Source organism: Ciconia boyciana, chromosome 5 (assembly GCF_034638445.1).
Source record: "Ciconia boyciana chromosome 5, ASM3463844v1, whole genome shotgun sequence".
Lineage (NCBI taxonomy): Eukaryota > Metazoa > Chordata > Aves > Ciconiiformes > Ciconiidae > Ciconia > Ciconia boyciana.
The window spans coordinates 83,211,222-83,223,857 of NC_132938.1; the positions used below are offsets into that span (position 1 = coordinate 83,211,222).

Below are 12,636 nucleotides of genomic sequence, written 5' to 3' on the forward strand. Positions count from 1 at the left end.
GGGAAGCTTGAAAACGAACATGCAGATTATGGTTATAGCCAAGGATAAGCTTAATCCTTTCTTTTTGTACAGTTTTTAGCACAACAGGAAAATGAGGATAATGTTTTCTATTCCCACTCCTCCTTTATTTGAGCCGTATTTTTAGCCTAAGGCTCTTTGAGATGGAAAAGAATTGCAGGCACTGCTAAGCTGGAGGCAGACACAAACCACCAACCACTAACACTGAAAATAGAAAATCAACTGCCTTGAATACTGATCTTTGCTATGTTTGTATCTCTTTGTTTACTTACACCTCACTACAGAGCTGCCCCAGAAAGTGAGAGATGATACAGTCAAATGTCCTTCACTCTTACGTAAAACATGCTATGAGAACTGGGCAAATGCACACCCTTGGGACAGGTAAAGCTGTTAGCAAATCTGTTAGTAGGTATCAGGAGCAGGAGCAGCCATGTACTTTAATCGCAGTATCTATCTCAACAGTGATGGCTAGCACCAACCCCAAAACATCAGATCCCCATTCAAGCTACTGCTGATTTGTATAAGCAGAGGATTCACTCATGGGCGGCTTTGGAGAAGAGCAAGGCTGAGGGGTGGCTTTTACTGCAGTAGTCTCAGAAGCACTAAGCTTGTGTGCCTTGAGCCTCAAGAGTACAACAAGGTGTTAGGGCAACTACATGCTATAGGAACTGAATGTACTTCATCTTTGATATAATATTGTATATACCACATAAATAATACTTGAACAGGCTTCCTATGGTCGCCCGTATCTGTATGATCACATACATGCTAAGAACACACATGTTGCGCGTCTTGGAGGTATGCAGTTTTGCTGTAAACCACAGTTCTTTTGAGATTCATACTTCATGCAGTCTCACTGGCTCTGCAAATGCAAGTGTCACCATCAGAGCCCCTCACATCCCAAGTCAGAACCTATGTGCTGGCCTAAAAACACTAAAAACAACACCCCAGAAGAGCTCTGCAGGACTCCTGCATGTCAGCTTGTACAGAGTAAGGGCCTAAAACATTGGTAATTCTCTGCAGAAAATTTCTACTTGCTGTTCCACTAGCAAATTTTAATAGAGCTTTGCGTTCATTAACCAAGACTGACGCTGGATCCAAGAGTTTAAAGAACCAAAGGACCAAATTCTGACCTGAGGTAACTCATCTGAACTCCATTCAAGTCAATGGAGCTGCTTTACACCCACCAAGAACATGGACCAAACTGCCCGTGGCAACCTCACTTCACAACATACTGTCATGTCAACAAGAATGACTTCATGTTTTCACCTCCGCCCTCCCTGCACCAGGCAACAGTGAATGCCACAGCAACTCTAAGGAATGGCTTGTAGGAGGCCTTAGTTCAAACAGTGTTTGCGTTAGAAAGGGTGTCTGAGAATTGTTGTCCCTGTGACTGTGGTTCCCTTCAGCATGATATTCGCAGAACAGCTACATTTGCCATCATGCCTCAGTGATCTAATTGCTGCTGTTACGAACATGTTGAATGTAAAACTATGTAAACAGTGTGACGCTCTGACAGCCATTCTTGCTTACTGACCTGTGGAAAAGTCTATTTTTGGCAACTGCTGTAGGCCACTGTGGTCGCTGTAAAGCAGACAAGGCAATGGCCACATTTTGAGCCTTATCTTCAGCCGATACAAGCATGTACAACACAATTAGATCGAACTGATACCACTGAAAAGGCCTGAGTCTTTTTTGAATTGCACCCAACTCTGCTTAGATACTGAAGTTGGAGAGGAAGCGACAGAAAAAAACAAGTTGGAAAAAATAACCCGTCTTTGACAATTAAACAACTAAGCCTTATTTCTGTGGCTTGTGGCTTTAGCTTTCAAACACTCGGTCTCCTCCAGCTGGTTAAAGATCAACTGAGTATCAAAAACTATCTAAGGTAGTTTGCTGAGGACAGTAGGCAAGCCTCCCACTACAAAATGAAACAAACTGGTCTCTCCAGTTTCTCATTGTGATTCACACCTACTGTTCCCAAACTGGCAACCCATGAGCAAAAAGATCTTCCCAGTGGATTCTTCAGGCCTGATGGAACTGGTTCTGCTCATACCCACAGTGAGAGACATTTGTCACCAGCAGTGATATAGACATACTGAAGACTATCACGGGAAATACTTGTGGAGACCTATCTTCTGAGGACCTAGCTTCTTGGCTCACTCCCACAGGCTGTCACCAGTGGAGCGATACTTGTTCTTCCCTGTAGTGCAGTGCTATCTTGTCTCTTTGCCCAGTGATAGTTTTAAAGGCTGTTCCCCTAACTCACTCTGTTTACCTGGGGCAATTTGATCTGGCTAGCAGGACTGAACACTCAAGCAGCGGTATGCTTTTTGCCTGATTGCTCAGGTATGAAATATATCAGAATGAAATGAATGTGCTTTCTTCTGGGCCAGCAGAGGAAAGTGTCCTGAAAAGCCCTGTATTAAAAAGCAGGAAAGGAGAAAACAGGCAATTTTGTTGTGCAATTCTAAATGTCTTAAGAATCAGATGGCACCAAAAGGACTAGAATGGACCATCAAGCTAAATCCACCTTGCAAGCGGCAAGCACACAAAAGGTACTAGCAGCAGGGTATTGAGGCAGGAAATCATAACTCAACTTAGCAGGGACTGGAAAGTGCACCTATGGTACACTCAATAAGGCTTCGTAATTCCCTGAGATGCAGAGTAGCTCTTACTCTGGCTTATTCTGGCTTCAGCACAATGAAGTGTGAAGTATCAGCAAGCTTCCTCATAGCACACCAGTTGCAGACCTGAGGTCTACAGGAATGAACAAATACATATATGTCTGAGTCTATTGTCCTGGAAATGAATGGGCAAAACAAGCACAGGGAAGTAGCAAGGAATGGACAGAAAGAAAGGAACTGGCTTCAGGAACAGCCTTTTAAACAAGTTAGACATGAGCAGCCCTGTTAAAGAAGCAGAGAAAGCTGAATATTTGAAAACTGCCATTGAAGGCTCCTGAGCTGAGGATGAGACAAACAAAATGCAGCTAGAGAGCATCCATGAAAAATCATTTAACAGTTATCTCCCAACTAAGGATGGCCTTAGGGAATGGGCACAGCATTTACACTAGGGCTCATTTGGTCATTCTCTGCCTCTGCCCTACTGTAAGTCCATGAGCAAGGAAGCAGAAAGCGTATAAATTCACAACTTTACATGTCTCTCCTACTGCAGGTTCCTCCCTGATGACAGCAGGATGTTTGCACAGGAGTGAAAGGCAGACTATGATCCTCATGTACTAACTACTCTGGTAGTGGTTATTTATTTATAACCATTCATTTTTATTAATATTAAGTATCCTTGGGAGATAGGTAATTTTTCTCATCTCTATTTATTTTAGTCTTTCCTCTCACACGGAATTTTCTCTGATTTTCCCTTCATATTCCCTTCATTGAAACTATTCCCGCTCTTTTCCTCCACTAAACTGATCAATAACAGACTGATGAAGACTGACAATGATGAATCAGTACTGAGCTTTGCAGATGGCATTCCAAGGGAAATAACACATCATTGCATCAGCCTGTCTACAGACCTACCAAGGTGTTGTAACATCAATTTTTGTTTAGTAACACAAGCAGAGGCTCACTCTGCTGCCACTGGTACTAAAAGCTTACCGTTGTCCTAAAAAACCCAGAGATTAAATAGCAATCTGAGTATGCTACATGGGCTACACAAGTGTATGGAGTGGGTCAAATGTATTCTGTTGGTCCTCTGTTTGATGGTCTCGCTACAATACATCAGAGTAAAAAAATCTGCGCTTTCTGTCCATTGTGATGTCTGGTGTCACAATCACACTGCTATAGAGAGCTTCTGAGTTTTTAATTTGAAAAACAAACAATCAAACCTTCAAAAACATGGTGACCTTGAATATGCTTTGGAAAGAACCAAAACCACATACACCAAGCAGACTTTGCTATTGTTTGCATATGACTTTTAAGGGGTAAAGTCCATGTCAGTGTGAGTTTGTGTCACTCCTAAACAAGAGCCCCCATGAATACAGAAATCACAGACTAAAAATTCAGGTCACAAATGACTGGTCAGTGAGTTTTCAGCCTGCTGGTATTTGCAGCAAGCTACCCTAATCCACTTCGATTAAATCATTACGGCCAATTTACAAAAATCAGCATCTCAAGCACTCCAAACATAATTTATTTTCAGATGATGTAGGACTGCAAAACATCATCTTCTTGTCCATACAACAAAAAATAATTCCAAGCGGGAAGCACACTAGTGCTTCCTTTACCAGTCTTAATGGCTAAACTCATTACGTCTGGGGTAAAGATAACCTGCACATCCTTGGTGCTGTAGCTTTACCTCAAGTCTGGCTTGCAAACCTTTGTGTGTTCACATTTCATCACACAGATATGCTGCCTGCCCAGCAGCATCCCCCTAACTGAGATGAAGGCTCCACATGGTTCAGGTTCTGAACTGCTTTCCTTAATTTGTTTCTTTTGCATGTTGCCTCATTTCATTTCATATTGTTGGAAGCTTTTATTTAATGCAGAAACTCACTTTCCCCTGCTGCTTTCCTCTTTCTCACCATTCTCCTCTGGGATCCTTCTTTTATCCCTTGTCATCCACTTTCCCTCTAGCACTGGAGACAATCTTTGTCTTCTACTTTGCCACCAGCTGGCCAGAGTGCTGAGTCTTGCCACCTTTGGTGACGGAGAGAATTCAGAAATACTTGTGACCCACTTCCCACAAAGCAGTCAGGACTTCACATTTCTGTTCTTTTGCTGCTTTCATGCCAGCACTGCAGGGTCAGCTGGGACTGTGTCAAATTACCTGAACTGAAGGCTGCGCTCTTAGCTCTTAATTGCAATTTTTCAGTTCTAAGTTTATGGATTGTCGCTGAGCTTTAAATGTGCATGAAGGGCTTAAAGTACCCTGGCAAGGGAATAGTATGTGAATGTAATACCTCTTAGAGTTAACGTGTTTGATCTTTCTAGTGGTGATGAAATGAAACCATGAAAGGCTCCGAACCAAATTTTCTTCAAGTTCACTATAGTATTCCAAACCAGGAGAACATCAAATACCCTTGCATACTCATTAAAAAGGAGAAGAAAAGGTGAAAAGGTCTTGGGAACCTAAAAATAATGGAGAGAGAAACTATTACGTTACACTGTGAAGTGTAATTTCGGAACATAAAACACTGCTGTCTAATTGTCGATTTTTTCAGAGGTGGATCACCTCCTCTTTCAATAACTCATCAGCCGTAATGAGAACCACGTGATCAATGCCCATTGGGATTGCTCTGCCTCTCATGATTCCTACTGCATGGGAAAAACTAGTCAAGGAAATTAAAAAGTTGCTCATTTTCTCTTTTATCTTGAAGAAAGAGGCCTCAAAGCTTTCTAAGAGATGTGGTCCCATGATTCAGGCATTTCCCAAGGAATTATTAGGAACTGCTGAATTTTGGCCTGGCTATGACACTGCTGACCTTGAGTACATCACTTCTCTGTGTATAAAGACATATATGCATACGTACATACATATATGTACATGTGTGCACATATGTATATGTGTATGTGCATACATATCCAGGCAGAGAGAGAGTGCTTATTCACTCCTGGTGTCCAGTTTGAGACACACGGGAACCAGTCTTCCCAATGTACTTTTTCCAGTCTGTAGGCTGCAAAAGGGCTTTTCTCAACATGGGCAGGTTTTAGTCTCCACCAGAGAAAATGCTGCTAATGAAAATATGCTGCTAATGAAAATAATATGCTGCTAATGAAAAAATGCTGCTTATGAAAATAAGAATGAAAAGTGAAGTGGAGAGGATGAAGTCTGGGAAGAAACAACTGCAATGGGACTCCAGGCTTTGCTTGTCTATCCTTTTCTCTTTCCTTTTCTTTTTACCTCTTAGGTAGACAGATCAAACACCAGAAACAATTCTCAATTTACACCAAACAGAACCAGTTATTTTACTAGTTCATCTCAGCAAAATGAAATTAAACAGTGATAAAAGGGTTCTATTTTCACAATTTTGCTAAGTTAGTTTGAATTAAACATTTTGTTCGGTCAATACAGTTGGACTACAATCTACGTGGGCCTTAAATAAAAACCATTTATTTTTGTAAAACACTCAAATTGCAATGAACTGCTTTTGCAAATATCCTCCCAATGGCTACACAAGCCATCTAACAGTTCTGTGTATGAATATTCAGAATTTGTCATAAGGTCATTGTCAGTACCTAAAGGTCCTTTAGGTAAACAACAGAATATAGCCAGCAAAAGCATGAAATATACTCCAGAGAGCAGGAGGGTGTCTCAGGTGTTCATACCTGCCCTACTCGGACATCACCGCTCAGATGTTAGTCGGTTGTTCCAACTTAGTGACCCAAGCTGACACCTTTTGTTTGCCTAATGACAGCTCTTCAGCTATGCTGATCTTGATCCAGATTCCTTTCTGGCTAAGTGTGGAAATTCAGGACAGAGCACTCCATAAAGTGATACCAGCTATCACCTAACTGGCACAGAAAAAACTGTTTGGACATGCCCACAGTAAAAAACATACAGGAAACATCTGTATTAAGGTCTTAACCCGTCCCATCCCGCCCCCCCGAAATTCCAGACCCAAACATCTCTGATTCAAAATGTGCATCAAGATTCAAGTTCTGTGTCCCGACCCTAAGACAAACATATTTATTATTCATGTCACCAAAGAGGATCAGCACAATTTGCTTAGCTGAGTTACACTCAGCATATCATCAAACCCAGCACGCTGGCATCACTACTCATTACCATTTACAAGGCCTTTGACAGCCAGGGAAACGACAACATAGAACATGCAAGAGATCACTCATTCAGTGATAGCACAGAGGCTGTTGCTCAAAAGATGCAGGTGAAGTGGCTGCTCTTTCCCCTAGATCACATCCTGAGTACAATATTGGTGAGACTGCTCTCGGTCAGCACAGCCACTCTGTCACTCACCTGCAGAACATGAAACAGCTCCAAATCTTGCTGAGGCTAGTGGAAATCTTTCTGCTGTCACAGCAACAGTGATAACATGCAACAAATGAGGCAAGAGCTATGTAGAGAACTGCCACCCTTTCACAGGGAGCCCCAAGCACTTTGAAGGAAGACAGGACTGCTTGTAAATCACTGAACAGGAATCCTGGATTGTCATGTGGCAGGGGAACAGTAGAAGAGATTTGGATAAGTATTTCACATGCTTGGACGTATCAGTGATGAAGGAGTCATAGAAATGTTGGCTGAAAAGAACAAACATTCGCCCTTGGGCTCATGCCTGTGTGCTTAAAACAAGGCTTTTGCCAAGATCGGGCCAAGTCACAGGCTTTCAGCTGGAGATGTGTGGGGAATGGCTGTGACACCCCGCAGGGCAGGAGAGAGGGAGGGAAGGAGCGTTGGATCTTGCCTACCTGCGGACAACTAGCTTCAGTTTCTTGTAGGACCCTTTAACCAGGGAGATGGCCTCTCTCCTGGAGCTGCTCAGTTCCACCTCATTGATGTTCACCACTTCGTCACCGGCCTGCAGCTTGGAAGGCAGGGAGTCCGCTTTACCTCCCTCTTCGATCTGCACAGGAAAGAGAGGAAAAAGAAATGGTGAGATATGCCTGTCACAGTTTGACTATCACATGCAGAGCTGAGCACGCATTTCTGTTGAAGAAATTAGGTCTACCAGCCTCAAACTCAGCTCTCTGAGTAAGAAACGTTGTCTCCCTTTGCCAGCCAGCTTCCCCAAAGGTCTGTGCTTGCCTCCCCTACATTTCATATAGATGGAAGCTGGGGATCGGCAGCCAAATTCATTCTGCCAAGAAGCATTGTTTTGAATAAGCCTGAAAAGTATTTGGTATTTGGAAGCAGTAAACGCCAGCAAAACGGCCATGGAATGCCTCCTGATAAGAGCACCCAGGCACAAGCCCAAGGGCAAAGCTGGGATTAGAAGAGCTTGGATGTGATTTTTTTGTTCAAGCTCCTCTTCATGATCTAGCTGGCTGATTAACAACAGCTTCTTGCCTACTGGCCAGCAACAAAGCAGATGCACGTAGGTGTATGTAGTTAACGACATGCAGCGCCTCTGTAGGGTTTTTCAGCTAGGGATTTAAAGAAAGGAGACAATTATTTTAATTTTATGAGAAAGTAAGCAGGCTACTCAAGGCTATGTAGTGGCAAAGCTAGAAGGAGAATCCTAGGGCACTTTCCTCTGTTTTGTATGGTCCATCACATACATTGTGTATTCCGTCATGCACATTGGTTCTCCACCAGTGTGCCAGCAGAAATGCGCCAAGTCTGCAAAGAAGTAAGTTCACAAGGCAGAGGACAAGATAATTTGGCCCAGAACCTCTGCATCTCAGCCTTGTGCACTAATGCACTACCTCTCTGCAAAGGCATACTAGCGTAGCAGAGGGCAAGGTTATATATGGGTTAATGCACTGCAAATCCTGAGTTTCTGGAGACTCAGGAGTGCCACTGGTTCGGAGTGCAACTGATATAGCTTTTATTACAAAACTTGCCACCACCAAATCTGATATTCAAAGCACCTGGTAGTCCCTGTTCAGCAGAACCTGTGACCTGTGTTAGCAATTGTCATGTGACCCACACTTAAGTATAACATCTCATGGCACATTAGAAGTGTAATCTCTTCCTTCAGGCCTCCACCTTCCCAGACATGATATTGAGACAAAGAGTTGTATCTGAATTGGATTAAGACTCTGATCCAGCCAGGGGAAGGGCTACTATTTGCAGGGGTACCATATTCTGAGCAGTGAAATAGCACGCACACTTCTGGAAGTTACTTTTATTTCAAGTCATGCTAGGCAAAGTGTAATTGAGCCATAACCCAGACATGTAACTCAGCACATGTAGACATATTACTCAGATTTTTACCAGAACTTTAGTTTCAGTGTTGAATGGTGATTTCTCACAGGCGGAGCCAGTCTGTTCTTCTGAACAATAGTATTCCAGCTCACGTACCTTCTAAAACTTAAAATCTGACTTCCACAAACATTAGCTAAGAAATTCTCTGAACGAAGGTAGGTAAAAATCATTGTCATTCATCCTACCAGGAAGTCATTCCACTGATGAATGAGTTTTTTCTTTTCTTCTTAAGAATGGATAAAACCACAGGAATGAGACTTCATATAAAGAGCCTTGTATCACAATCACCAGGAAGGGCGAGAGATGAAACATTAGACCTCGCTGCCAGCATAAATAAATAACAAACTAAAAATGCAGTATTGCTCCAGTTTGTTGGTGCTGTAAAGGAAAACAGGTGGGTATCGTTTCAATGGCATACAATAGAGTGGGATAGTATGGGGTAGGTTAACTTGTGATGTAGTCAACAGAAGGGATTTTGTTTGGTTGGTTTTGTTTCGTCATGTTAGATAACATATAATGGAGAAAAGGCATTCTTGGAAAAATATCTCCTGTAACAAATACCACCTACTTCAAAGGCTAAGATACTCATCAGAAGTGTTTGTATTAACTTCTGCCTTGATGAACCCTGACCATAAAAAATCAACAAAATCGTCATCTCTGCTTTATCCTCTAATAATCCAAATTGTATTTATATATTCTAGTTTTTTTCACTCCATAGGATCACTGTTTTAAGGTTTTCTTTGCAACCATGTGGGCTAGATGTTTCTTTTTCTCCTCTTTTTTAGTGAAAATGGAAATTTGGATTCTTCCATAATCACCTTTATAAATAATGTGAAATCAAAGACTTTAAGGAAATACTAAACCCTGCAATACTTCTGATAAGGTTGCTAACATTATGAAGAGCTCTGAAGGAAATCTTTCTTCAAATCCTGATGCATTCCAGCTTATGCCTATGCCAAGGGCTCTTAAACTGCAGCTTGCAAGGCCATGTAGCCAGCCACAGTACCATAGTAAAGAATGCCTTTAAGGAAAGTTTGCTAGCACGAGTACAGAGTCATCCGCAAGTAATTCCAGAGGCTGAGGATGATCTGCTTTGCTCCTGTGTACTTAAACTATCCACGAGCAAGACCTAAAGCACGACCCACTTTTTGTGATTAGAAGCTTTCGATAGCAGCATCAAAACCATATTAGTTACGTACCTAGAGAGAATATAAATGGAGATATGGATTGATCTTTTGTTGTTTACGTAGTTATCTCATCTATTAATAATCTGTTAGCCTTCTCATCTGTCTATTGCTTAGGTACAGTTGTGCCATCTCTTTGGCTGAGGTTCCCTGGATGCAAATTCCTTAAAGTTCCTGGAGGAAAACATTCACAACAGGCCTGTGACCTGGCACTACCACTCAGAGAGTCAAAAGAGGCAAAAAGACTCCCAAGTTTCCACCAAAAGTCCAGAAACAAGGCACTGTCTCCCAAAGCAAGGCTCAGATGCTCCACGTTCATTTCTTCTCTCTGAATGCCTCTGAAAATATTTGTGTTTAAGGAGTGGTGGTATTTCAAGGAAAGGACTGAATGATTCAAACAAAACAAGCTGTACTATAAACACAAAGCTCTATCTCTACCCAGTGTAACAACTATCAACAAAGCAAACAAACCTTAACATACATGTAACCTATTTAAATGAACACCTGCTTCACTGGACAAGGCTGAACAAAGTCAAGGATGGGACCCTGCTGGGTCTGTGATGCACTGAGCCATTAAGGATGGAAGATGCTTGCAAAGCCATGTGTGCCACAGCAGACAAATGATACACAGGCAGGCCCCTTCTGTGTGTGGTTACCTTCTCTGAACAACCTGTCTCACCCTGTGGACCAGGTCGCAAGTGAGAGTAAATGAGAAGGCGAGTCTTCACCTCTTTCCTAAATCTCAAGTGGTTCTAAGTGCTGTCAGTCAGCAAGGGCAGACCCAGCAATACCGTCTGTTGCCTTAAGAGTGAAAGTTGTGTTGGAGTAGTTCGAGCAGCCACAGCATTGTCAAGATCACCCTCAACAGTCACTTGCGCCAAAACTGTAATCGCCGTGAGCTACAGGACCTAGCTTAAGAGGTCAATCAATAGCCAGTAAGGCCTCTTATGGTTTATTTAAGCTGACAAAAACAAGGTAATATGCAGCCAGCAAACCTTCTGGGTGTAGGATTGTCGCTCATCCATCAGGAGCAGGAGGAGCCAGCGGGAGCCGGCTGGGGACTGAAGTTTTTTTCCTTTTGGCTGGATTGAGCCAACCGCTCTGCCAAGTCAAGTTATGAGAGGTGACTCTGACGAGCACAGGGTGTAGGAATACCTAAAAAACAGGCTGGTTTTGAACTTCATGTGCTGGGCTAAACCTTAGGGGGCTGCATTCAATGGCTGGTCTTACTGCAGGTGCTGTGAGTAGAGCCAGCTGCCCAGGCACTGCCATGTGGGGAGAAGAACCCCTCTCCCTGAAATCGGCAGGAGCATCTGTACAGCAAAACATTCATCAATAGCATAAAGACTCTTGGTTTCCATGCCTCAGTTTCCCACTTGTAAAATGGACACACTCATTACTACCTTTGTCCTGTCTATTTAATGTGTGAGCTCTCTGGGTGGCAATGATCCAAACCTTGGCTCTCATGGCAGGGGCTGCCTCTGTGAATCCCTAGCTCACAGGCCCTGACCCTGGTGAGAGTCCGGGCCTATCAGAACCATGCAACAGGAAAGTATCCCCTTCCAGAGGGTGTTCCACCAACCATCTACAAGATGGTTCCTACTTCCTGTGAAATCCCATCAAACTCCTGTGATTTCAGCATCTCCCCCTCTTTCTTTCTTCTGTTTTCCACAAACATATCTAGCCGATTCTTTCAGGTTCTTTCAGAGGGAGAGAACAAGATCTTCCCTGCCAAGCTGGTCTCTCCTGAAATACACCCACTTCAAACGCCTCAATAGTCTCCTCAGGCTGACACAAACTCAAGTCCCTTCAGTTGTCTTTCCTGCAGTAAAGCCTTCCATGCCCACTGCCCTTTCCTGAAAATCCCAAAGGCCACCCCTGGTCCTGCTTTGCATTAACACTCCAGTCCGTTTTCTTGCATTAGAGGAGGCTTCTTGTCATTCAATAGATCCTGCAGCAGAATTTGAACCCATCTGTTCTCCCTTTTTCTGGCTTACTGTAAAAGCAAGAAGTTGCTTAAGCAGATCACCAAGGATACATAAGACTTATTACTACTGTCTTTTGTTTGGTTCGCTATGGTTACTGTAGGTTCAGAGAATGCTGTCTAACTGAGATCCTTTCTTGATTATTTTAAAGAAGTTTTCTTTATTTATTCCTCTTTTCTCTTCCCTTTCTTTGAGCAGCTTTTGTAACAACAAATTCTCTGTAGCTTTTAAGATGGATTATTCCATCTTTGTGTCCTTTATATTATGAATGGTGCATGTGATTCCTAAACTGTGAACTTACTTGCTGAAGTTTCTCAATTAAAAAAAGAAGCAAGCAAGCAAATATGTATGCACACTGTATGCAGTTACACAAGTGAGAGCCGTGCCATGCAGCAGGTTAGTACAACTGCTGAGTGACACCAGGAGATGCTCAGGAAAAAACAGTAAGCCAGCATAGCTGGGTGTTGACACAAGCAGCAGCAATTGCAATGACAAACTACTGCCCTTTTCGTGTCAGATATTATAATGATGGGAAGGGAAGCATCACAAATGAACTGCTGGAGATGGCTGTCCAGAATTCCTGAACTGCTGAGAAAGATTTTATA

At 42.7% G+C, this 12,636-nt stretch overlaps 1 protein-coding gene across 1 annotated transcript in view; it reads left to right on the forward strand.

The window, feature by feature from the left end:
* The first annotated feature begins 8,228 nt into the window (after nucleotides 1-8,228).
* Nucleotides 8,229-12,636, forward strand: part of CCDC158 (coiled-coil domain containing 158) — an 86,904-nt gene continuing 82,496 nt past the window's right edge. The window contains 1 exon segment of the mRNA XM_072863419.1: nucleotides 8,229-8,284. Within this exon segment, the coding sequence (XP_072719520.1) occupies nucleotides 8,229-8,284 (56 nt within the window).